The sequence below is a fragment of the Balaenoptera ricei genome, chromosome 6 (assembly GCF_028023285.1).
Source record: "Balaenoptera ricei isolate mBalRic1 chromosome 6, mBalRic1.hap2, whole genome shotgun sequence".
NCBI lineage: Eukaryota > Metazoa > Chordata > Mammalia > Artiodactyla > Balaenopteridae > Balaenoptera > Balaenoptera ricei.
In genome coordinates, this window is record NC_082644.1 from 98,712,763 (window position 1) to 98,738,417 (window position 25,655).

The 25,655-nt window shown below is 39.3% G+C and overlaps 1 protein-coding gene and 1 long non-coding RNA gene across 2 annotated transcripts in view; one reads left to right on the forward strand and one right to left on the reverse strand.

Moving 5' to 3' along the window:
* ELP1 (elongator acetyltransferase complex subunit 1) overlaps nucleotides 1–8,971 on the forward strand; it is a 65,966-nt gene extending 56,995 nt beyond the window's left edge. The window contains exons 33-37 of the mRNA XM_059925250.1: nucleotides 570–681; nucleotides 1,759–1,886; nucleotides 2,270–2,424; nucleotides 4,559–4,634; nucleotides 7,409–8,971. Coding sequence (XP_059781233.1) covers nucleotides 570–681; nucleotides 1,759–1,886; nucleotides 2,270–2,424; nucleotides 4,559–4,634; nucleotides 7,409–7,476 — 539 coding nt within the window. The 3' untranslated portion in view covers nucleotides 7,477–8,971. The remainder of the gene's footprint in view (nucleotides 1–569; nucleotides 682–1,758; nucleotides 1,887–2,269; nucleotides 2,425–4,558; nucleotides 4,635–7,408) is intronic.
* LOC132367248 (uncharacterized) overlaps nucleotides 1–25,577 on the reverse strand; it is a 64,971-nt gene extending 39,394 nt beyond the window's left edge. Inside the window, exons 1-2 of the long non-coding RNA XR_009503743.1 lie at nucleotides 25,426–25,577; nucleotides 15,057–15,118 (exon numbers count right to left, since the gene is read on the reverse strand). This is a non-coding gene — a long non-coding RNA (uncharacterized LOC132367248). The remainder of the gene's footprint in view (nucleotides 1–15,056; nucleotides 15,119–25,425) is intronic.
* Between the last annotated feature and the right edge of the window lie 78 nt (nucleotides 25,578–25,655).

The window sequence follows — 25,655 nt, forward strand, 5'->3', positions numbered from 1 at the left end:
GGTCTTTGTTGTGGGTACTGGGGAGAGCTTGGGGGCAGGACCAGGTGCCAACAGGTAGAGCTCTGCCAAACATTCTCTCCACACCCCGACCAGAGCAGTGGACTACTGTATTTACACAGTGATCTCCTCATTTCCAGAAGTTCCTGTGCTTTTAAAAAAAAAAAAAAAAAAAAAAGACTTGCCTGGTGGTCCAGTGGTTAAGACTCTGCACTTCCAACGCAGGGGGCCCAGGTTCGATCCCTGGTCAGGGAACTAGATCCCACATGCCACAACGAAGATATTGCACACGGCAACAAAGATCCCACGTGTGACAACTAAGACCCGGCGCAGCTAGCTAGCTAGCTAAATAAATAAATAAAAATGTTTTATGTAAAAAGAATAAAGTTTGGTAAAGTACTAGTTTACAGTAATAAAACTGTATTTATTATCTTATTTCATTTTGAGGTCAACTTTGTATTAGTTTTCATATGTCCTTAGATATGACCTGGTTAACTGTAGTTCCCTTACCCCACTGAAGGTAAACCCTCATTTGCAGGTAGTTTTCATTCTGTCTGGTTCTTCTCTTCTAGATGATGAGGCACCCCACGGTCAAGAGTCAGATCTCTTCTCTGAAACTAGCAGTGTCATGAGTGGCAGTGACATGAGTGGCAAATATTCCCACAGTAACTCCAGAATATCAGCGTATGTATCATGTTTATTTAGCACATTGACCGTGCCCTGGGTATATGGAGAAAGTACAAGTAAATAGGTCAGTTTTCCAACAGGACAGTGCAGCAGGAGGGGGAGTACATTCTTCAAGGCCCTGTGGAAGCTGTGCAAGGACCTTCCCAGCGTATCTAAGAGATTAGAATCAGCTTTGAAATGTTTTCTGCTGCAGCTTCGTGGCCTATGTGTTTGCCCATCACCCACATGGCACTTACACTGGGTACTCAATTTATATATGACATCTAACTTTATTCATTTAAGAAATACTAAGTGACTATAATGTGTAGCCACTGAGAAAAATATAAAGATTATAAAGAAAAAAGATTTCACACTTCTTCAATTCAAAATTCAACTGGTCAGAAGTATAATCGAGCTAGTTGTAGTGGATGTTACCAAAACCTTTTAAGGAGATGTGAGTTATAAGAGCTTGTACTCTACCTTGGGAAACAAAACAATGCAAGATTATACATTTAAACCAAATTGTGCTTTAGGAATTCAGAATGGAGACCTGTGAGGTTGTGTGGTGCAATCAGAAACTGCAAGAAAGCCACCTAGAAATGGGCTTTGAGAGTTGGGGTGAGAGTCCCAGACAAAACAAATGGCATAATGAAAGACCTCTGAGGCAGGAGAGAATGTGGGATTCATATATATTTTATGATATTCAAATTCCAATCTGGTATGTCTGTTATCTTACTTCAACTTAATTTTGTTGCCTTTAAACTTATTTGGTTTTTGCTACAAAATTGAAGCTGTTTGTTGTTCTTTTCATTTTTCCACCTCTTATTATCAGATGAAATCCGATTTTATTCTGTATTTTAATCAAAACTTCAAGGCCAGGCATCACTTTTTAGGGTTTTCCTTATTACTTCCTGCCTTTTCTCTCCCAATTTAATTTTTATGTATCATTTTAACACCTTCACCATTTTCCCCAAAATACAAATACCATCTGTATATACTCTGGTTTCCCAGAAAGTTGGTGGCCAATAGTTACATTCATTTTAATCTGTTCAGCACAAGGAGAGCCCCTTTTAAAACATCTCTAATTTCTAACAGGAGATCATCTAAGAATCGGCGCAAAGCGGAACGGAAGAAGCACAGCCTCAAGGAAGGGAGTCCACTGGAGGATCTGGCCCTTTTGGAGGCATTGAGTGAAGTGGTGCAGGGCACTGAAAAATTGAAAGGTATATTCTCAATACTGATGATTCTTGCCCACAAAAAACATAGTAAATTCGTCACTTCAAGGTGCATTCCTGAAACAAAACTTCTCAGCCAATAGCCTAGACATCTTCCTCTTTGGCATCCACCTACCTGAGCTGTGAGAGACTATCACTGAAACCAGGATAAAGATGGAGGAGGCACTGCTTTCCTGCTTTGGCTCTAGTGGGTTTGTTTTCTTTTTGTAGTAGATATGTTGAATTATTCCAGCTTTTGGGGAGAAAGAAGAAAATGTGGGAGATATTGTAGTATGCTATTAGATATTTTCACTTGGGAAAGAAACGCCTGTTAGGATTCTAGCAATGGAGCTGGTGATACAACTTACCACTCTCAAATTTCTTCTCTCCAGATGAAATATACCATATTTTAAAGATACTCTTTCTCTTTGAGTTTGACGAGCAAGGAAGGGAATTACAGAAGGCCTTTGAAGATACTCTGCAGCTAATGGAAAGGTCAATTCCAGAAATTTGGACTCTCACCCCCCAGCAGAGTTCAGCTACACCTGTAAGTTTTCCTCAAAGACAGAATGTGCTTTTGTTTTTTTAATCACTTTGACAGGTTATTACTCTCACGCAATCTCTTAATAGTGAGAGCAAAAGATTTTCCTGTTCTTAAAACATACTATACAATAGTTAAATTGTCTGAGGCTTATATTTAAGCTGTCAGTAAGAAGATTTTATGTTTGACGGTATAGTTCATAGTACACCTTGGCCTAGGTTAAGTTTGCTTTTTATTTCTTCTTTCTGCATGCATGAAACTGCTGTCATGGAGAAGTTGGGAAAGTCAGATGGTTGCCCCTGACCTTCAGTGAGATTGGTCAGGGTAGGGGGCAAGCTAGGACCAGAATTGGCTTCTCACCTCTCTGTTCAGACTTATGGGTGGGATCTGAGTTCTTTAAAGGAAGCCCAGACAATTGCTTTTTCTCTTGTTTTACGGTAAATTTGACTTGTCACTTGTATGTTGTTGTAACAAGCTTGCTAATTATGTTAAAGCTGTTTGTGTCCCATCAAGAATTCTAATGTATTGTCATCTATTTATTGTGTATATGTGCTCAGTCTCTTACATCTCAGGTCTATTGTTCAAAGTTTCAATTTTGATTCAGAAAGGCTGGTTTATCAGTCAGAGTCCATTAAGGAAAAACAAAAACCACAGCTGTTATTTTATCAGAGAGAGTTTAATATATGGAACTGGTTAACCAAGTACTAGAGGACTGAGAAGGCAGAAAGGGAACACAGAGAAGGAACACTGAGATTGTAACTGTGGGCAGCCGCTTGTACCCCTAAGGCTGAAGGAACAAAAAGAAGAGTTTGGGATTCTTAGAATTTCGACGCTTGGCGGTGAGGCCCCTGCAGAGCTGGTTCTTGAACCTCGGAGAAGGGGGTGGCAGCCAGCTGGTGCTGGTATTGCCGAGGGGGCAGGATGAGGCTGGGTCTAAGTGTATAGAAATAAACAGAAACTGGAACGAACAGCTGCTGCGGGGTACAGAGCTACTGTTGAGTGAAAGCAAGGGAACAAATTCCCTCTCCTTCCTCCGTCCAGCCTTGCCCTGTCCCTCTGGTGTCTGCTATTGTTGGAGCATAACGGCTGTCAAAGGAGGGGTGTTTTCTCAGGCCCCCCAGTCCCAGCATCACGAGCAGTGTATAGGAAGGGTTGGTTTGGAGCTGAGAGGCTGGAAATCGGCTTATAAGCTTACTGGGTCTTGATTTCCTCACTTATAAATGGGGATAATACTCCCCTGTATACTTCACTGAAATGTTTAGAAGGTTAGATGAGAGGGTAGATATAAAAGCATTTTACAAGCCATAAAGAAAAAAGCAACTGAGAATTAGCCCCTCATAAATACTTGAATTTACTATAATAAGTATTTCCTAGAAGAAATGTGATCACCTTCAGAACTAATGGTTTCGAGGCTAACAATTTATAATGCTTCCCCATGCCCTCCCTTATCCTCGTCTATTCAGATCATGTTAACATCTAAGATACCAACTTACGAGTCTTCTAGGGGAACTGCCCAGGAAAATTGTGTTTTTGCTTTGGTTGGTAAAGCATGATAATGTCATATGTGCAGGATACCACGTGGTATAGTCACATGGCAGTGCTTTGAGCACGTGACATCACTGCTGAGAGTGCGCCAGGAGAGAACACACAGACCTGAGTGAAGTGAGGCAGAGGGCCTGGAGTGTGCCTGCTGAGGCTTGAGCGGGCATGGAATTCCTGTGAAGTCTCTTGTTGACCTTGAACACATGTGCAAGTTTGCATTCTCCTCCATGATATGCACAGAATTGTTTTAATGCAAAAATTCTCACAAATCTTTGAGTACAGTCTGGTGCTCTGTGTAGTCTATAACCTCTTATTATATCCCCTCCCCCCAGGGTATGGCTCACTTATTTGGAAAGGACCAGGCATATATCACTGAGATTTTCTTTTTCTGTTTTCCCCCCATCATTACCTTGTCCTTCTGGTGGACAGGAGATGTAGAGGTCTGAACTGAGACTAGAGAAACTGGCAAATTAAAATCACATATGTGTTTGATACCATAATGAAAATGAAAGGCTGTTTATTGCTGGTAGAGATTTGCTATTTGCAGTCAGCAGAAGTATAAGATAATCTTTGCTGATTCAGTCTACTTTCTACTTAGGTTCTAGGTCCCAATTCTACTGCAAATAGTATCATGGCCTCTTATCAACAAGAGAAGACTTCAGTTCCTGTTCTTGGTTAGTATTTTTTTCTCTCTAAATTATTATAGTACCAAGCAGAAGGAGTATCCTTTTGTAAGTGTTGAGATGGTTAGTAGTATAAGGAGAGATTGGGGAATCACTACTATTTTCCCTCAGTTCTAAGATTCTATCTTTAGTAAAATTAGTTTAATGCCTTTAGTGTTGGGATCCTGGGTTGGTGGGTAAGAAATCCAATGTGACATTAAATGTATAATTAAAAAAAATTGTTCTGACATACACACTTGTCAATGCAATGGCATACACTAGTCCATACGGACACATCACAGTTGAAGAAGTGTGACTCCTAAACGGTCTAATTTGCACATACATTTTAAGGATTAATCTGAATCATCCTTTTTGGCTATTGGCAGTTTTGCATTGTGTCTTGGGGACATTTTCATATTCCTTGCTTAAGAGCTGGACCATTTTAGTCATACTTAGGATTAACAGTATAATTTGAAAACAAATCCAAAGAAGATTAGCATTTCATCTGCATTTTCTGTTGAATTCCTAAAATGTTTTTTTCTTTGTGGGGGCGGGGGAGAGGATTCTCATCAGTTAGGTTACATATTCCTCAAAGTTAAAAGCCCTAAAGGCTTTCTTTTGAAAGTTGGTTAAAAACCTTTTGACAGATCAATTTGGTGCCAGAGTATTTGCCCTTCATGTGGATCAGTTCAAGCATAGCAACTTCTTTTTAGCTTTGAAAAGGTGGCAGTTTTTACGGCTGCTATTTTGCATTTCTGGCATGTGAGAGGCAATGTTCCGCAATTTTTTCATTTAAATGCTCTACTGTGGTAGCATTTTGATAACATTTGAAGTAGACTTTGTGGGAGCCTTGTCAAGTTTAACTTTCATGGCTTATATTGCTACCAGGAATAAATTAACTCCCTTCCATTCCAGCTAAGCTCATATATGCAGACAGTTAACTGCTGTATCCCTAGATCCCCTTCTTCCTGGAGGCTGGCAAGCTGCCTTTGGTATCAGTCCCAAAACGTACAGTTATTTCTGAGATGCTACAATTCATCTCAGACCAGAGACTGTTTGGTAATTGTTTAGTTTGTAATGTGTCTAATCCAGTTGTGATTTCTGTCCCCTCTTTTCCTCACTGCTGGCTTGATGCTGACCTTCAGGTCAAGTTCAGTCACACCTTTCTCTAGGGTGGTCTAGTTGGCTTTATTAAAGGGCACTTCCATTTCCCAGCTGAGCCTTAAAGACTTTAAAATTTTGAGGCTCCTCATTATCAGAGTATGTATTATCCGTGTCCCTGTGTAGGAACACTAGTGTAGATTGTTTAGGAAGGGAGAAGTTCTCATAATCCAAAAAGAGGCGAATGAGCTACTCACAAAATTAGTTCCTCTCAAATATTCCTCACCTGCCCCTTCCCAGCTAACAGTAGTAGTAGGGGATCAGTGACTTGATGGGGCATTTTCTGATTGTTCCATGTTAAGATGCAACGTAGTACCATGCAGGCTGATTGCAAGTCTGCAAAAATGTAATCCATTTCATAAAATGGATTAACATTTTACCACAGTAGTGCTTAAATCACAGCCAAACTGGACTTGTTACAGTTGATAACAAAATTGCTTCAAATGAGTATGATTTGACTATCAAAGGATTAAGAGAAGTCCTTGGAAAAACTGATAAAGCCCTCAAATTATTTTTGTGAAATGACTCTCTCTGTGCTGTGAAATTCAAACATGGAAATGTGAAAGATGCCATGTCCTGCTGTCATACAGTTTGTCAGAATAATTTCTTTCCTGCCAATAAGTCAATACTTGGTATTTATTTTTAGTTAAGTCTAAGAATCAAATATAATTGTAGTTGTGCCTAATTTTTTAAAATAAGATACACTATTTTCAGAACTTGTTTCTTTTTTAAAAAAAGATGGAGTCTCTTTCAAAGTTTACCCAGTATTTAACAAAATTATGGAGCTTGTTGACAATGAATTTAAGTAGGCTTTTCCAATATTATAAATAAGCAAAACCTCTTGTGGTCTTTTTGTCTACATAGATTTTGTTTGGGGGTGTAGAGAGTAGTAATTGTATATGAAATTATAAAACTTATGATTAGTAGAGAAAATCTGGATTGTACAGTATGGCAAAGAAAATTAAGGTTTAATAATTTCTAGTCATACATGTGTACCATGCATGTATATATGTATAATGAAAACCAAAACCATGTTTTTAAAACATTTTATCTTGAGCATTTTTCACACATTTCAAAATACTCATGTAAATAATTTTTCATGACTGTATGGGTCATAGATACAGATGTACCATGAATAATACTGAGAAAGACCATCTTTATATATGTATGTTTTCTCATGTCTCTACTTCCTGTATATGATTCCTACTTAGATAAGAGACTCCATAAATCTAACTGAAAGAGGGCCTGAGAGTTTTATCTAACGGTGACAAATTTCCCCCAACCATCACCCGCCTCCTCCATTTATTTATTTTTTTAAAATATGGACATTTTTATTGATCAGTGTGTTTGCAGAAATCTTTATCATAAAGCATTTTCCGTCCATTAACTTTACTTACTGAATACATGCCACTACTTTTTTTTACTCTTACAATTGATGTAAATTTTACATACAGTAAAATTTACAGATCTTAGGTGTATAGTTTGATGAAACATTAACTCTGGTTCTGATGGTCGTCTTGTAGGTGCAAAGCCCAGTTGCCTAATTTTAGCTTAGAGTTACTTGCCTCAGCTCCCGCCAAGAAAAAATAGTGTGCCTATCACAATTTCCCTCTGCTTTCTTTCAGATGCTGAGCTTTTTATACCACCAAAGATCAACAGAAGAACCCAGTGGAAACTGAACCTTCTAGAGTGACTCTGACCCGTTAGGAGGGCTCTGGCAGAGAAGACTTTTCCTTCCACTCCTCACTCCTCGAGGCCTGGCTGCTGGGAACTGGGGAGAGTAAGACCATCTACCTTAGCATTACAGAGAGCTGCTCTGTACAGCAGACCTCAGCAGACACCAATTCTATTTTATTTTGCATATAATCTTAATCGTTAGCAAGATTTTAAGCTTTAACCCATATAGCATCATTTTGTAAAAATTACTGTTCTTCTATTTAGTGCTGATTGAGAGCATATTTCTGGTATTTATGGTAATCAGGACATTGGGTTTCATTCCCAGCTTCAGGTCTGAATCATATTGGGACCTTAGACAAATCACAGAATTGATTTGTGCCTCAGTTAACTGGGAATGTTTCGTGGCTGCTACCTCAAAAGTGTGAAGAAAAGTTAAATAATGTTTTCGAATTGTTTTATGTTCCTTGAGGAAAGCCTTATGTATAAACAACTAATGGCTATTAGTGCTCCCAATAGGTCGAATTTAATCATTTAAATGACTTCACCCTGAACTAAAGCAGAATGAAAAGCGAAATCTATCCTTTGATATTCTAAGCTTTCCTATGCTGACAGCGGTTATTTTGTAATATGTTGCCGGGTCATGTGCTTCCAGTTATAACTGGGTTGAGCCTCCTATCACTACAGTGTCCATACGGACTGTTTTTATGGCCTGTGAACGTTCTGCTACAGTTAGCAGTGTTAGAGCTGGAACAGATTAGAATTCCTGAAACAGTATTGCGTACATTTGGGATGGTGAGCTGTGTGCATCATAGGCATGAGCGGTAGTAAGTTACTCCTTTTTCTCCAAATGTTGCTTCTTTTAACATAATGTTTTTGTCAGTATCTAGGTCATTTCATTTATTTTTCTTCATGGTGCTTAACTGACCTCTGTCTTTTAGTTATTTTCTTTGGAAGAAATGAGAATGTTAGCTCTTTTTGGTGAGTCTAGAAAAAAGCTCAGTTCATTTGGACAGTAGTTTGTGGCTGACTCTTGCGTAAGGTTAACAATTTCTTTCATGCTTTTAATACCAGAACCAGACCTTTATTACTCTACGTAAACTAACAGGAAGTCAGAGTATAGGTATACCCAGAATTGTGTAACTAAAGAAGGCTTTTCCTAGTATAGCAAAATGTAAACCTTAGAATCTTGGTGTGTTTACTGTATAATTCAACTTTTCTGTGTGTCTGAAAATTTTCACAAAATAATAGAAAAAGTAGAAGAAGAATATCTATAATTAAGTGCCCAACGTTGAAAGGCTACAAGTGCTTTGTGACTACTCTTTGGTGTGGATTAATGAACATGGTACCTTACATGTCATTTTAATATATTATAGTGCTCTTGCTATGGATAATAGTAAAGGGACCCATGCTGATGGGTGGGAAATAGAAGTAAATGTGTCTGTTGATATTGGTGTGACTTTGCGTGGATGTTCACTTTCCTTGAAATAATATATTGAAGCAGCAAAAAAGAATTTGTGTGAATACAAATTACTATCAATTACTCTCTCTCTCTCTGAGCAAGATGGAATTTTATTCATTTGGAGTAGAAGCAGGTGAGTGCAGACCTTCCAAACTGAAGGCCAAGTCAAGGGTGAATTCATGGGGAAAAATGCTGTGTATGGGCAAAGGAGAAACTCCTGGGAGTTGTGAATGCTTAATTTGGGGGAAAGATTCTGCCAAGTTCTAGAGAAGAGTATATAATTCTTCCCCACATTTGGCCTCTTCCCAAAGCAAATTCATGCAAGAAGCTAAAAGCCTCAGTTATTTAGTTTGTTCCATGGAATCAGCTTTGTTCAGATGCTCCAGACATCAAGAGGAAACTTGCAGAGGACTTTCTCCAATAAATAAAAGCACATTTTAAATTTAGACTTTTTTTAAAAACAGAGGCTGGAGCTAATGTTTTTATTATGTCTTTATGAGTATAGCTTGGTGTAATTTCTTAGCATTGCCGTGTATTTTAAAATAAATTTATTTTCCATATGTATCTACATATATACACACATGCACACATCTGAGGGATTCTTCATAGTCATAATTGAAGAGGATTTATTAAAAATAAATAAAACTTTAAGGCGTTTTGAGTTTATTTTTGTGCATGGTGTAAAGGTATGTTCTCACTTCATTGATTTACATGCAGCTGTTCAACTTTCCCAGTACCACTTGCTTAAGAGACGGTCTTTTTCCCATTTTATATTCTTGCCTCCTTTAAGGTTTAATTGACCATAGGTGTGTGGGTTTATTTCTGAGCTCTCTATTTTGTTCCATTGAGCCATGTATCTGTTTTTGTGCCTGTATCACACTGTTTTGATTACTGTAGCTTGGTAGTTTTGTCTGAAGTCTGGGAGGTTTATGCCTCCTGCTTTGTTCTTTTCCTCAGGATTACTTTGGCAATCCTGGGTCTTTTATGGTTCCATGTAAATTTTAGGATTATTTGTTCTAGTTATGTGAAAAATGTCATAGGTAAGTTGATAGGGATTGTGTTAAATATGTAGATTGCTTTCAGTAGTATGGCCATTTTAATATTATTATTCCAGTTCAAGAGCATGGGATATCTTTCCATTTCTTTGAATCATCTTTAATTTCCTTTATTAATGTTTTATACTTCTCAGCATATAAGCCTTACATCTCCTTGGTCAGGTTTACTTCTAAGTATTTTTATTTTGGGACTGCGATTTTAAAAGGTATTTTTTTTTACATTCCCTTTCTGATATTTCATTGTTAGTGTAAAGAAATGCAACCAATTTCTGTATGTTAATCTTGTATCCTGGTACTTTACTGAATTCGTTTATCATCAGTTCTAGTAGTTTTCGTGTGGAGTGTTTAGGATTTTCTATACACAGGATCATGTCATCTGCATATAATGAAAATTTTACCTCTTCCCTCCCAATTTGGATACCTTTTATTTCTTTTTCTTGTCTGACTGCTGTGGTTAGGACTTCCAGTTCTACATTCAATAGAAGTGGTGAAAGTGAGCATCCTTGTCTTGTTCCAGATTTTAGCAGGAGGGCTTTCAGCTTTTCACCATTGAGTGAGTATTATATTGGCTGTGGGTTTGTCATAAATAGGTTTTATTATGTTGAGATATGTTGCCTCTATACCCACTTTGGAAAGAGTTTTTATCATGAATGGACACTGAATTTTGTCAAAAGCTTTTTCTGCATCTGTTGAGATGATCATGTGGTTTTTGTCTTGTCTTTTGTTGACGTGGTGTATCACATTGATTGATTTGCATATGTTGAACTATCCTTGTGAAGTTGGGATGAATCCCACTTGGTCTTGGTGTATGATTTTTTTTTAAAATTTATTTATTTATTCATGGCTGTGTTGGGTCTTCGTTGGTGCTCATGGGCTTTCTCTAGTTGCGGACAGTGGGGGCTACTCCTCATTGCAGTGCGCGGGCTTCTCACTGCAGTGGCTTCTCTTGTTGTGGAGCACGGGCTCTAGGCGCGCAGGCTTCAGTAGTTGTGGCATGTGGGCTCAGTAGTTGTGGCGCACGGGCTTAGTTGCTCCACAGCATATGGGATCTTCCTGGACCAGGGATTGAACCCGTGTCCCCTGCATTAGCAGGTGGATTCTTAACCACTGCACCACCAGGGAAGTCCCATGTATGATCTTTTATATGTGTTGTTGGATTCAATTTGCTTTTATTTTGTTGAGAATTTCTGCATTTGTATTCATCAAAGATATTGGCTTGTGGTTTTCTTTTTAGGTGATACCTTTGTCCAGTTTTGGTATCAGGGTGACGGTGGCTTCATAGAATGTCTTTGGTAGTGTTCCCTCCTCTTCAGTGTTTTCAAAGAGTTTGAGAAGGATTGTTATAAGTTCTTCTTTGTATGTTTGGTACAATTAACCTGTGAAGCCATCCAGTCCTGGACTTTATAGGGAGTTTTTAAAATTACAGATTCTATATCACTTCTAGTGATCAGTTTTTTGAAATTGTCTATTTCTTCTTGATTCAATTTTGGTCGGCTCTTTGTTTCTAGAAACTTGTCTATTATGTCTAGGTTTTCACATCTGTTGGCGTATAATTGTTTATAGTATTCCCTTATAGTTTTTTGTATTTCTGTGTTACTGGTTGATATTTCTCCTTTTTCATTTCTTATTTTCTTTATTTAGGTTCTCTTGTCTTTTTGTGCCTGGAGAGTTTTGTCAATTTTGTCTACCCTTTCAAAGAACCAGCTCTTGCTTTTATTGGTTGATTTCTTTTTTTTTTTTAATCTCTATTATTTTATTTACTTCCTCTCTGATCTTTATTCTTTCTTCTGCTGACTTTGTTTTGTTTGTAATTCTTTTAAGAAGTGGTTGGTTAGGTTGAGATTTTTCTTGTTTTGTAAGGAAGGCCTGTATTGTGATAAACTTCCCCCTAGAACTGGTTTTGCTGCATCCCATAGATTTTGTATGGTTGTATTTTCACTGTCGTCTGTCATTTGTCACAAGGTAATTTTTCATTTCCTCATTGACCCATTGTTTTTTTAGTAGCATGGTGTTTAGTCTCCATGTAATTGTTTTTCCCATTTCTTTTTCTGTGGTTGATTTCAAGTTTCATGGCATTGTGGTCTGAGAAGATGCTAGAAATAATTCCTACACTCTTAAATTTGTTGAGGTTTGTTTTGTGCCCTGGTATGTGGTCAGTCCTAGAGAATGTTCCATGTGCACTTGGAAAGAATGTGAATTCTGGTTTTTTGGATGTAATGTCCTGGAAATATCAATTAACTCTAACTGTTCTATTGTATCATTATATGTTCTATTGTATCTCTAGAAGAGATCATAGGCAAAACAAACAAACATTCTCTGATATAAACTGTACCAATGTTTTCTTAGGTCAGTCTTCCAAGGCAATGGAAATAAAAATAAATGGGACCTTGTCAAACTTACAAGCTTTTGCACAGCAAAGGAAACCATAAACAAACAAAACGAAAAGACAGCCTACAGAATGGCAGAAAATATTTCTAAACGATGCTATGGACAAGGGCATAAATTCCAAAATATACAAACAAACAGTTCATACAACTCAACAACAAACAAACAACCAACCAACCAAATCAAAAAATGGGCATAAGACCAAAATACACATTTCTCCAAATAACACATACAGATGGCCAAGAGGTACATGGAAAGATGCTCAACAGCGCCAATTATTAGAGAAATACAAATAAAAACTACAATGGGGTACCACCTCACACAGGTCAGGATGGCCATCATTAAAACTCTATAAACTCTATAACAACAAATGTTGGAGAGGATATGGAGGAAAGGGCACCCTCCTACACTGCTGGTGGGAACGTAAGTTGGTGCCACTGCTATGGAAAACAGTATGGAGGTTCCTCAGAAAACTAAAAATAGAATTACCATATAAGCCAGCAATCCCACTCCTGGGCATATATCCAGACAAAACTGTAATCCAAAAAGATACATGTACCCCTATGTTCAAAGCAGCACTATTCACAATAGCCAGGACATGGAAACAGTCTTAGTGTCCATCAACTGATGAATGGATAAAGAAGATGTGGTACATATATACAGTGGAATGCTACTCAGCCATATAAAAGAACAATGGTATTTGCAGCAACAAGAGATTAGCATACTAAGAAAGTCAGTCAGAAAGAGAAAGACAAATACCACATGATGTCACTTATATGTGGAGTCTAAAATATGACACAAATGAACCTATGTACGAAACAAACAGACTCACTCATAGAGAACAGACGTATTTCCAAGGGGGAAGAGGGTGGGGAAGGGATCAAGTGGGAGGTTGGGGTGAGCAGATGTAAGCTATCATATATGGAATGGATAAACAACAAGGTCCTACTGTACAGCCCAGAGAAGTATATATTCAGTATCATATGATAAACCATAATGGAAAATAATATATAAAAATGAATGTATATATATATATATATATATATATGTACAGCCGAATCACTTTGCTGTATAGCAGAAATTAACACGACATTGTAAATAAACTATTATCCTTCAATTAAAAAAAGAAAACAATACAATTCACCCTATCACTGGTCTAAAAACAAAACAGAAAACATCTTAGTTTAAGAGGCAATCAGCAAAATTCAATACCCATTCATGATAAAAACTCTCAGAACCAGAAATAAAAGGGAATGTCCTCAACACAAGTGGGCTAGGATTGGCGAATTCTTTCTATAAAAGGCTAGAGAGTTAATATTTTAGGCTTTCTGGGACTTTTTTCCAGACTGTCTCTGTCACAACTCTTCAACTCTGTGGTTTTAAGTGCAAAAGCAGCCACAGACAATGGGTAAACAAATGGTGGGGCTATGTTCCAATAAAACTTTATTTACAAAACAGGTGGCCAACGAGATTTGGCCCAAAGGCTATAGTTTGCCAACTCCAACAGCCCTCCCAGTTTCTCACACCTATTAAACTCCCAAAAAAGCTAGCAAACATCACACTTAGGGTGAAAGACTGAATTTCTCCAGCTAATATCACTCACTGTACACAAGGCCAAGAGTTCAAAACTCTATAGGGGTCCATACTTAGGGAGATTCCTACACTTTTAGTTTGAAGAGTCAGAGCAAGCATCAGAACATGACTCTGATATGGCAGGGATGTTGAGATTGTGAGGCTGGGAACTTAAAATCAGTACAATAAATATGATAACACCTCTAGTGGAAAAAGCAGACAACGTGTAAGAACAGATGGGTCATGTAAGCAGAGAGTTGGAAATTCTAAGAAAGAATAAGAAATGTTAGAAATCAAAAGCAGGCATCTTAATCCATTTAATTAACTGTCTTAGGTGGGATATATCTTCATGTTTTCAGCTCAACCCAACATATTTTCTTTCCAGGATCTAATGCTACCACATTTTAGTTACCTTCTTCCACTCACTCTTATTACATGAAAGACAATGAAGTATTTTAAAAGCACAATTTTGTTATGCAGATGTGCCCACTAGTGACAACTGTAACAAATACTTTCTCATCAAAGGCCAAAACCCTAGAAGGCAGGAATCCCTGGTATTAATTGTGTACCTGTGTCCTATTAAGTCTGTGACAGTGCATAGGCTTTATTATTTTCATAATAAATCCTAGAATTCTATCAAAAGCTGGTATAGGTACTTATCTTTATAATCTGGTGGAAAATTGGAACCCATCAAGCTGCCTGAGGTAAAAGAGACATTTCCAACAGAAAGAACGGGAATGAAAGCCAAAAAAGGGTGTAACGCTCCATCACTTTGGTTGAGAACGGTCTTTTCTCATCGTTTCTACTTTGGCAAGTTAATATAAAAGGTATAACTTCCTTCGGATTTAATTTATACTTTCTACCAAGGTCAAGCCACTAGTGCATATTATAATAGACTTCTTTGGTATTCTACCTCACAGCAAGTGTAATTACTTAGAGATATACTGAATTTAGATTTCCAAGTCAAGTCAGCAAGATGGGAGACCCTCAGGGGAAATACTATCTCTGGATTTCCTAAATACCCACAGTTCCTTTAAGTTTCATGATCACTAAGGTACGAGTGGGAAGCCCTTGCTTGTTGATTGGGGGTGGGGAGGGGGTGTGGACGGGAGGCACTGAGTTTACCTGGGCGTACTGTTCCAAAACTGTGGCTGCGTCGCCGTGCTTCCTCTGCTCAGCTAGCTTTCCTGCAAAGACAATAAGCATCTGAGCACAGTCGGCTTACTAAGAACGGTATTCCCAAAACTCAAGTTGACACGGTTTCTGGTGGTACTATTTAAATCAAAATGGTCTCCTACAAATTGGAGATTGAGCTCTACAGAGCATACATTCAAAGTGAACTGCTTTAAAATAGCATTTTCCAGAGTGTTCCCCAAGACTGTTCAAAGGATCATAAAAGGCAGGACCAAGACACCATTCTCAGGTCAATTACGTTTGTGAAGCACTGGGTAAGATAGAGATAAGCGTTCTTTTGCTGAAATGCTTCATTAATATGTCTTTATTGTGTATCAAACTATATACTTTGTGAATTTCTATGAGAGAGACAGGCAGGAATACCATGGGGTCCTATCTTAAATGGCAGTTACAATCAAAATTTAGCATGGGATGTGAAAATCACATATAGTCAAAATCAGTCATGAAAAATGTGCGTTTGTAAACGCACACATATGGGAAACTGACCTAGCATCTCTCACTAATCCATTTTTTCCTCTAATAGGAAGAGGCTGCTGTTTCTTTGGTTGAGCACTAGGTGGGGGTAGTTGGCTTATGTCAGTGGTCTTGCAGTATCTTCAGATCTGAGACTCATTCTCAGCCCAGTTGAGATAATTACACTATGAGAGGCACACAGAACCCGGAGTTAACTAAGGGGTGGCAGAGTCACGTCTCCCATTTCATGCTAACTCCAGGGCATATTATCACTGACAAAACCAGGAAGAGTCACCTCCACTGTTTAAATAGCTATCTTTTCTTTCTTTTGGTGACTTGTGTAAACTGCCTAAGTTAAATGTACACATGAAGTGACTCCACCTTGTAACATTTCTCAAAAATCTTTGACCACTGTCTTCTCCAACTTTTTTTGCTAAGCATCTGGGAGAACTAGGTGCACCCCGTTATAAGGCATGACAAACAGCAAGCTAAGAGTTGAAAAGAATGTAAGAGAAGAAAACAGACACCAAAAACAGAACTAGAAACTTTAAACTACAAATAACAAGTTTCTAGAGCAGAAGTATCAACAGAGCCAGAATGAAGAGTTAATAAGACTCAAATAAGGACTTCTTGATACTTGTAAAAAGAGTTCAGCTTGGAAATTGAAAGGGCTTATAGAAGAGTCCACAGATCTAATAACCAGAAAATGCCAAAAAAAGAAAAGTGATAATCTCACACATTTTTATAATCCCAAAGGAAAAAAAACAATGTGAAATTACTAAAGAGAATATGTACGTACATTTAACAGGATATAGTTTGCTTTTTTTTCAGGACTGCTCTTTATGGGGAGATCATAACAATATTTACAAGACTCTTGAAAAGGTAGGGGGAAAATATACCAGCCACTCACTCACTTCAAGCACGGCTGAGAGGGCCAGAGCCCCACCCGTCTCTTCTCCCAGGCACTCTGGGAATGCCACTCCACTCTGAGAAATCAGACTGTGGAATAACCTCACCTCCGGTTCAGGCAATCCTTAGATCCTGATACAGCTAAATTGCCTTTGCTTTCACACTGCTTATACATTTGGCTTCATTTCTGAACATTGCTATTATGGTTTCCAATGGTCTATTGTCTATATTTGAACGGTCCCACCCCAAAATTCATCTTTACATTCTCGCAGGGCACATTGCTACCCAGCTACACTGTACTAGGTGTACCTGTCAAATGTGAGTTTGGTGAATGAGGTAGAGAAAAGTGTTAGCTAGGTCATTTCCAACTTTGAGTGTTCTCTCACGATTCCAGCTTTTCCCCTTCCCGAGGACTGGAATACAGATGTGGAGAAAATCCACCTTCAACTCTCTGCCTAAGAGATGGCAGATCTGCACCATGGGAGGACTTGTCAGTGCCATGAGAGAGACAAGTAAACTGCTTTCTTTATTGTGCCATTGTATCTGGGGAACTCTCGTAGCAGTTCAGCTTTTACTCTACCTAATAAGCCATTCCAAACTAACCTTCACCAGTGCACATGACAGTGCACCAAGGTGTGCTGCCGCCTGACACGTGTCTGCAAAACTGCCAAACAAAACCACAGAGACAAAAAGCCATTAGAGAAGTTATCTAATTGCGTGTTTGCCTGCCAGAGTTCTGCCCAGGCCAGCCAGCTGGTCTTTGGTCAAGTGAAACTGGGCTGCCACACAGAGAGCTTGCTGCCAACTGCCACAAGCCCGAAAGGCACTGAGAGCTTTCTCGTGGGCACCACAGCGGGCAAACACGAGCCCTGCTGGCTCACAGAGGTGCTCCTGCAGCAGGTGTTCCCCGTAAGCAATGCTGATGTCCTGGGACAGAAAGAGACAAAGGGCTGGTGAGGAGAGGTGATAACTGTTTTTAAAATCTCCAAGGTAGGCTGCCTCAGTCATTATACTTGAATCTCCCTGGAATGACTTACAAAAACCCTGTGGATGACCAGTGAATTCAATCTTTCTTCCATTCAAAACCTTACTGAGGATGTGCCATGTATTCATCCAACAAATAATTACTGAGTACTATTCAGGGCAGTGGGAGTAACAAAGCAAAGCAAAAAATAAAGCCAAACAAAGCAAAAACAAACACAAAAAATAAACAGTAACAAGAACCACTCCCAAGTTCCTGCTCTTGTGGTGAAAGAGTACGGACTTATAAACACACTATGGTCGACAGCATAATGGCAGATAGTGGTAAAGGGACAGAGCGATGGGAGTGCTATTTCAGAGGGCTGTGAGGAGAAGAAGCCATGTGAAGAGTTACGGGACAGTATTCCACGCCAAGAGCACAGAAAGCACCATGGCCATCGGGCAGGAATGGGTATGGAATGCACAGGAAAGAATAACAAGAAGGCTGGTATGACTGAAGCACAGAGAGCACAGGAGAGGAACAGATAAGGCAAATGAGAGCAAAGAGGCAGGCTTTGGCCAAATTCTCTATTCCCCAGGCTCAGTATTAGGCAGGGAAACAGAGGGACATAACACGGGGTCCCTGCCATTAAGGAAACCCACAGCCTGGTGGGGCAATAAATCAGTAAATAGCAGATTGATAAATGCCATCCCCAAGGTAAGAACAAGGTGCTCTGGGAGCTCAGTGTTTGGCACCTCAGCCAGGAACGGCTTTCTGGCAGAGGAGACCTGAGAGTTTAGAAGGACAGGAGGGCTAAAGGAAGGGGAGGTAGAGGGCTGGCAGAGGCAGCTGATGCTAAAGAAGCAGGCAGGGGCCAGATCACAGAAGACGTGTGCAATTAGTGGACAAACTGAAAATGGTGGTGATGATGGCACGGGCTCCATATCCCAGGTCGGCCCCCTCACGTCCCAGGGCCTCAGGCAAGGTGGTTCCTCATTCGAAAGTTGTGCACAACACCTAACAGGTTGTTGTAAGAATTATAATACGTTTAGCGGATAAGCAAAGTATCTGCCTATGAGAAAAGCTAAACAGATGTTTGTTCAAACAAACGAACCAAACTTCATACAGAAATATATGGGCACCACCAGTCCGTCCCATCAGGAAACTTGCATAAGCCTCTTAGATAGCCTCATCCACCAGAAGGCAGAAAGCAGAAGCAAGAAGAACTACAATCCTGCAGCCTGTGGAACGAAAACCACATACACAAATGAAAAGGCAGAGGCCTATGTACCAGATGAAGGAACAAGATAAAACCCCAGAAAAACAACTAAATGAAGTGGAGATTGGCAACCTTCCAGAAAAAGAATTCAGAATAATGATAGTGAAGATGATCCAGGACCTCGGAAAAAGAATGGAGGCAAAGATCAAGAAGATGCAAGAAATGTTTAACAAAGACCTAGAAGAATTAAAGAACAAACAAACAGAGATGAACAATAACTGAAATGAAAACTACACTAGAAGGAATCAATAGCAGAATAGCTGAGGCAGAAGAACGGATAAGTGACCTGGAAGACAGAATGGTGGAATTCACTGCTGTGGAACAGAATAAAGAAAAAAGAATGAAAAGAAATGAAGACAGCCTAAGAGACCTCTGGGACAACATTAAACGCAACAACATTCGCATTATAGGGGTGCCAGAAGGAGAAGAGAGAGAGAAAGGACCAGAGAAAATATTTGAAGAGATAATAGTCGAAAACTTCCCTAACATGGGAAAGGAAATAGCCACCCAAGTCCAGGAAGCACAGAGAGTCCCATACAGAATAAACCCAAGGAGAAACACGCCGAGACACATAGTAATCAAAGTGGCAAAAATTAAACACAAAGAAAAATTATTGAAAGCAGCAAGGGAAAATGACAAATAACATACAAGGGAACTCCCATAAGGTTAACAGCTGATTTCTCAGCAGAAGCTCTACAAGCCAGAAGGGAGTGGCATGATATACTTAAAGTGATGAAAGGGAAGAACCTACAACCAAGATTACTCTACCTGGCAAGGATCTCATTCAGATTCGATGGAGAAATCAAAAGCTTTACAGACAAGCAAAAGCTAAGAGAATTCAGCACCACCAAACCAGCTCTACAACAAATGCTAAAGGAACTTCTCTAAGTGGGAAACACAAGAGAAGAAAAGGACCTACAAAAAAAAAAACCCAAAACAGTTAAGAAAATGGTCATAGGAACATACATAACATAATTACCTTAAACGTGAATGGATTAAATGTTCCAACCAAAAGACACAGGCTTGCTGAATGGACGCAAAAACAAGACCGATATATATGCTGTCTACAAGAGACCCACTTCAGACCTAGGGACACATACAGACTGAAAGTGAGGGGATGGAAAAAGATATTCCATGCAAATGGAAATCAAAACAAAGCTGGAGTAGCTATACTCATATCAGATAAAATAGACTTTATAATAAAGAATGTTACAAGAGACAAGGAAGGACACTACATAATGATCAAGGGATCAATCCAAGAAGAAGATATAACAATTATAAATATATATGCACCCAACATAGGAGCACCTCAATACATAAGGCAACTGCTAACAGCTATAAAAGAGGAAATCGACAGTAACACAATAATAGTGGGGGACTTTAACACCTCACTTACACCAATGGACAGATCATCCAAAATGAAAATAAATAAGGAAACAGAAGCTTTAAATGATACAATAGACCAGATAGGTTTAATTGATATTTATAGGACATTCCATCCAAAAACAGCAGATTACACTTTCTTCTCAAGTGTGCACGGAACATTCTCCAGGATAGATCACACCCTGGGACACAAATCAAGCCTCAGTAAATTTAAAAAAATTGAAATCATATCAAGCATCTTTTCTGACCACAACGCTATGAGATTCGAAATGAATTACAGGGAAAAAAAACGTAAAAAACACAAACACATGGAGGCTAAACAATACATTACTAAATAACCAAGAGATCACTGAAGAAATCAAAGAGGAAATCAAAAAATACCTGGAGACAAATTACAACAAAAACATGATGATCCAAAACCTATGGGATGCAGCAAAAGCAGTTCTAAGAGGGAAGTTTATAGCAATACAAGTCTACCTCAAGAAACAAGAAAAATCTCAAACAATCTAACCTTACACCTAAAGGAACTAGAGAAAGAAGAACAAACGAAACCCAAAGTTAGTGGAAGGAAAGAAATCATAAAGATGAGAGCAGAAATAAATGAAATAGAAACAAAGAAAACAATAGCAAAGATCAAGAAAACTAAAAGCTGGTTCTTTGAGAAGATAAACAAAATTGATAAACCATTAGGAAGACTCATCAAGAAAAAGAGGGAGAGGACTCAGATCAATAAAATTAGAAATGAAAAAGGAGAAGTTACAATAGACACTGCAGAAATACAAAGCATCCTAAGAGACTACTACAAGCAACTCTATGCCAATAAAATGGACAACCTGGAAGAAATGGACAAATTCTTAGAAAGGTATAACCTTCCAAGACTGAACCAGGAAGAAATAGAAAATATGAACAGACCAATCACAAGGAATGAAATTGAAACTGTGATTAAAAGTCTTCCAACAAACAAAAGTCCAGGACCAGATGGCTTCACAGGTGAATTCTATCAAACAATTAGAGGAGAGCTAACACCCATCCTTCTCAAACTCTTCCAAAAAATTGCAGAGGAAGGAACACTCCCAAACTCATTCTATGAGGCTACACTCACCCTGATACCAAAACCAGACAAAGATACTACAAAAAAAGAAAATTACAGACCAATATCACTGATGAATATAGATGCAAAAATCCTCAACAAAATACTAGCAAACAGAATCCAACAACACATTAAAAGGATCATACACCATGATCAAGTGGGATTTATTCCAGAGATGCAAGGACTCTTCAGTATACACAAATCAATCAATGTGATACACCATATTAACAAACTGAAGAATAAAAACCATATGATCATCTCAATAGATGCAGAAAAAGCTTTTGACAAAATTCAACACCCATTTATGATAAAAACTCTCCAGAAAGTGGGCATAGAGGGAACCTACCTCAACATAATAAAGGCCATATACCAGAAACCCACAGCAAACATCATTCTCAATGGTGAAAAACTGAAAGCATTTCCTCTAAGATCAGGAACAAGACAAGGATGTCCACTCTCACCACTATTATTCAACATAGTTTTGGAAGTCCTAGCCATGGCAATCCGAGAAGAAAAAGAAATAAAAGGAATACAAATTGGAAATGAACAAGTAAAACTGTCACTGTTTGCAGATGACATGATACTATACATAGAGAATCCTAAAGATGCCACCAGAAAACTACTAGAGCTAATCAATGAATTTGGTAAAGTTGCAGGATACAAAATTAATGCACAGAAATCTCTTGCATTCCTATACACTAATGATGAAAAATCTGAAAGAGAAATTAAGGAAACACTCCCATTTACCATTGCAACAAAAAGAGTAAAATGCCTAGGAATAAACCTACCTAGGGAGACAAAAGACCTGTATGCAGAAAACTATAAAACACTGATGAAAGAAATTAAAGATGATACCAACAGATGGAGAGATATACCATGTTCTTGGATTGGAAGAATCAATATTGTGAAAATGACTGTACTACCCAAAGCAATCTACAGATTAAACACAATCCCTATCAAATTACCAATGGTATTTTTTACGGAACTAGAACAAAAAATTTTTAAATTTGTATGGAGACACAAAAGACCCCGAATAGCCAAAGCAGTCTTGAGGGAAAAAAAACGGAGCTGGAGGAATCAGACTCCCTGACTTCAGACTATACTATAAAGCTACAGTAATCAAGACATTATGATACTGGCACCAAAACAGAAACATAGATCAATGGAACAAGATAGAAAGCCCAGAGATAAACCCACACATCTATGGTCAACTAATCTATGACAAAGATTAGTTGAGGCAAGTATATACAATGGAGAAAAGACAGCCTCTTCAATAAGTGGTGCCTGGCAAACTGGACAGCTACATGTAAAAGAATGAAATTAGAACACTCCCTAACACCATACACAAAAATAAACTCAAAATGGATTAGAGACCTAAATGTAAGACCGGACACTATAAAACTCTTAGAGGAAAACATAGGAAGAACACTCTATGACATAAATCACAGCAAGATCCTTTTTGATCCACCTCCTAGAGTAATGGAAATACCAACAAAAATAAACAAATGGGACCTAATGAAACTTCAAAACTTTTACACAGCAAAGGAAACCATAAACAAGACGAAAAGGCAGCCCTCAGAATGGGAGAAAATATTTGCAAACGAATCAACAGACAAAGGATTAATCTCCAAAATATATAAACAGCTCATGCAGCTCAATATTAAAAAAACAAACAACCCAATCCAAAAATAGGCAGCAGACCTAAACAGACATTTCTCCAAAGAAGACATACAGATGGCCAAGAAGCACATGAAAAGCTGCTCAACATCACTAATTATTAGAGAAATGCAAATGAAAACTACAATGAGGTATCACCTCACACCAGTTAGAATGGGCATCATCAGAAAATCTACAAACAACAAATGCTGGAGAGGGTGTGGAGAAAAGGGAACCCTCTTGCACTGTTGGTGGGAATGTAAATTGATACAGCCACTATGGAGAACAGTATGTAGGTTCCTTAAAAAACTAAAAATAGAATTACCATACGACCCAGCAATCCCACTACTGGGCATATACCCAGAGAAAACCATAATTCAAAAAGACAGATGTGGACTTCTCTGGTGGCACAGTGGTTAAGAATCCGCCTGCCAATGCAGGGGACACGGGTTTGAGCCCTGGTCTGGGAAGATCCCACGTGCCACGGAGCAACTAAGCCCGTGCGCCACAACTACTGAGCCTGTGCTCTAGAGCCTGTAAGCCACAACTATTGAGCCCGTGTGCCACAGCTACTGAAGCCCTCACGCCTAGAGCCTGTGCTCCACAACAAGAGAAGCCACAACAGTGAGAAGCCTGTGCACCGCAACGAAGAGTAGCCCCCGCTCATTGCAACTAGAGAAAGCCCGCGTGTAGCAACGAAGACCCAACACAGCCAAAAATAAAAATAAATAAATAAATTTATTAAAAAAAAAAAAAAATAAAGACAGATGCACCCCAATGTTCATTGCAGCGCTATTTACAATAGCCAGGTCATGGAAGCAACCTAAATGCCCATCAACAGATGAATGGATAAAGAAGATGTGGTACATATATACAATGGAATATTACTCAGCCATAAAACGGAACGAAATTGGGTCATTTGTTGAGACGTGGATGGAACTAGAGACTGTCATACAGAGTGAAGTAAGTCAGAAAGAGAAGAACAAATATTGCATATTAAAGCATATATGTGGAACCTAGAAAAATGGTACAGATGAACTGGTGTGCAGGGCAGAAATTGAGACAGATGTAGAGAACAAATGTATGGACACCAAGGGGGGAAAGCGGCGGGGGGGTGGGGTATGTGTGTGATGAATAGGGCGATTGGGATTGACATGTATACACTGATGTGTATAAAACTGATGACTAATAAGAACCTGCTGTATAAAAAAATTAAATTAAAAAATTAAAAAGAGAAAAAAATATATGGGAAAGATCAGCACTGTTCAGGATGATCGTGAGGTTGGGCTGGAGGAGGGGCAGGATGGAAGCTGCCATGGTATTCCCGAGGAGGATCCAGAGACAACGCCTGGGTTTCTAGCCTGGGCAAGTTCTTCAGAAGAGGAACAGGTCAGGGCCTTTCTCCCAGATAAGAAGTTCAAGATGAGGCTAATTAGTCTGAAGACAAACCTTGAAACCAAGGACAGTGTCAGGGACTCAGGAGCCTCATCCTTTTCCAACTAAAGCACAAAGCAAAATCAGGAGAGCCTCATTTCACATGCTACACACCTTGTACTGCTGCGAGTTTGGTGGATATAACTTCAGAGCTTCGTTATACAAGTTTTTATCTTTTATTAAGTTTAAGCATTCTGGGAAGTACTCCGGTCCTACAGGAATAAGATTCATACACACACAAGCTTGAGACTTGGGAAGCATAATGGATTTCATTTCTACCAATGGTCCCTACATAAAATCAACAAGGGACCTTTTTAAGACCTGCATAATTAGAGTATCTGGAGAACGGGAATGCAGGAGTGTGAGCTTTATTGAGCACCACTGCAGATTCTGAGGTATGAGAAGCACCAATTGGAACCAGAGTTCTACTTGAAAGGAATCTTACACTACCCCTGATGAATGACCATCCAGCCCAGTGTTTGCTCAGCCTCCTTAGTAAGAATCACCTGGGGAGCTTATTAACCATACACACGCCTGAGTCCCGTCCCAGCCTAGCTGAACCAGATCCTCCAAGGAAGCCAGAAGCTGAATGCTTAACAAGCACCCCAGGTGACTCTTCCTTGTCCCCGTCTCAGCCCTTAGGAAAGAGTCATAACTGCTGAAGCCTGAGGCTCCAGTACTGGTCAGGGATGGGGTGAAGCAGAACACCCGGCATCGTGCCGCTTCGACTCCATATCACTGCCAATCAAAACTGTGTCAGGGCACCGCCAGTAGGCATGGCCACTCAACTCAGACAAGCTGGGTTTCCTTCAGGTGTCTGCAAACACCACGAGAAGAGTGAATATCAACCAATTTTGATTTTAAGACACTGAAGTGAATTTCGAGGATGATCACTACTGACTCAAAAGCATCTGCTCTATCTTCTGAGCTATGGAGCTCCTCCCGTTCATTCAAAGACATTTGCTTTACCCTCAGCTTTTCAAAATACATGATAAAAATAAGGTGCGCGTACGTAATTAACATTTTCAGGTGTGGAAATTGAAATCAGTCTGTCTAAACTAACATTTGATTGCAACTTATACCCTACCTAGTTCGAAAGAATATTTGAAGCAGAAATAAACAGCAATAAAGATACCTCTCACTGTTCGCTGCTCCTGAGCTCTCGCGACGCGCACTGGGTCTCCGGGCCGCAGGGCCGCTCGAGCCCTTCGGGTAGTGGCTGAAACCCGGCGGAGGGGCGACCAGCACGACACCAATCCGGGAGCGAGGCAAGTTGGAAACGAGCCGAGCGGCGCCGGAGTGACGTCACGAGCCGGAAGGGGCGTGGTGTGCCGTTTTCTTTGCCCCGCAAAGTGCAGTGAGGAG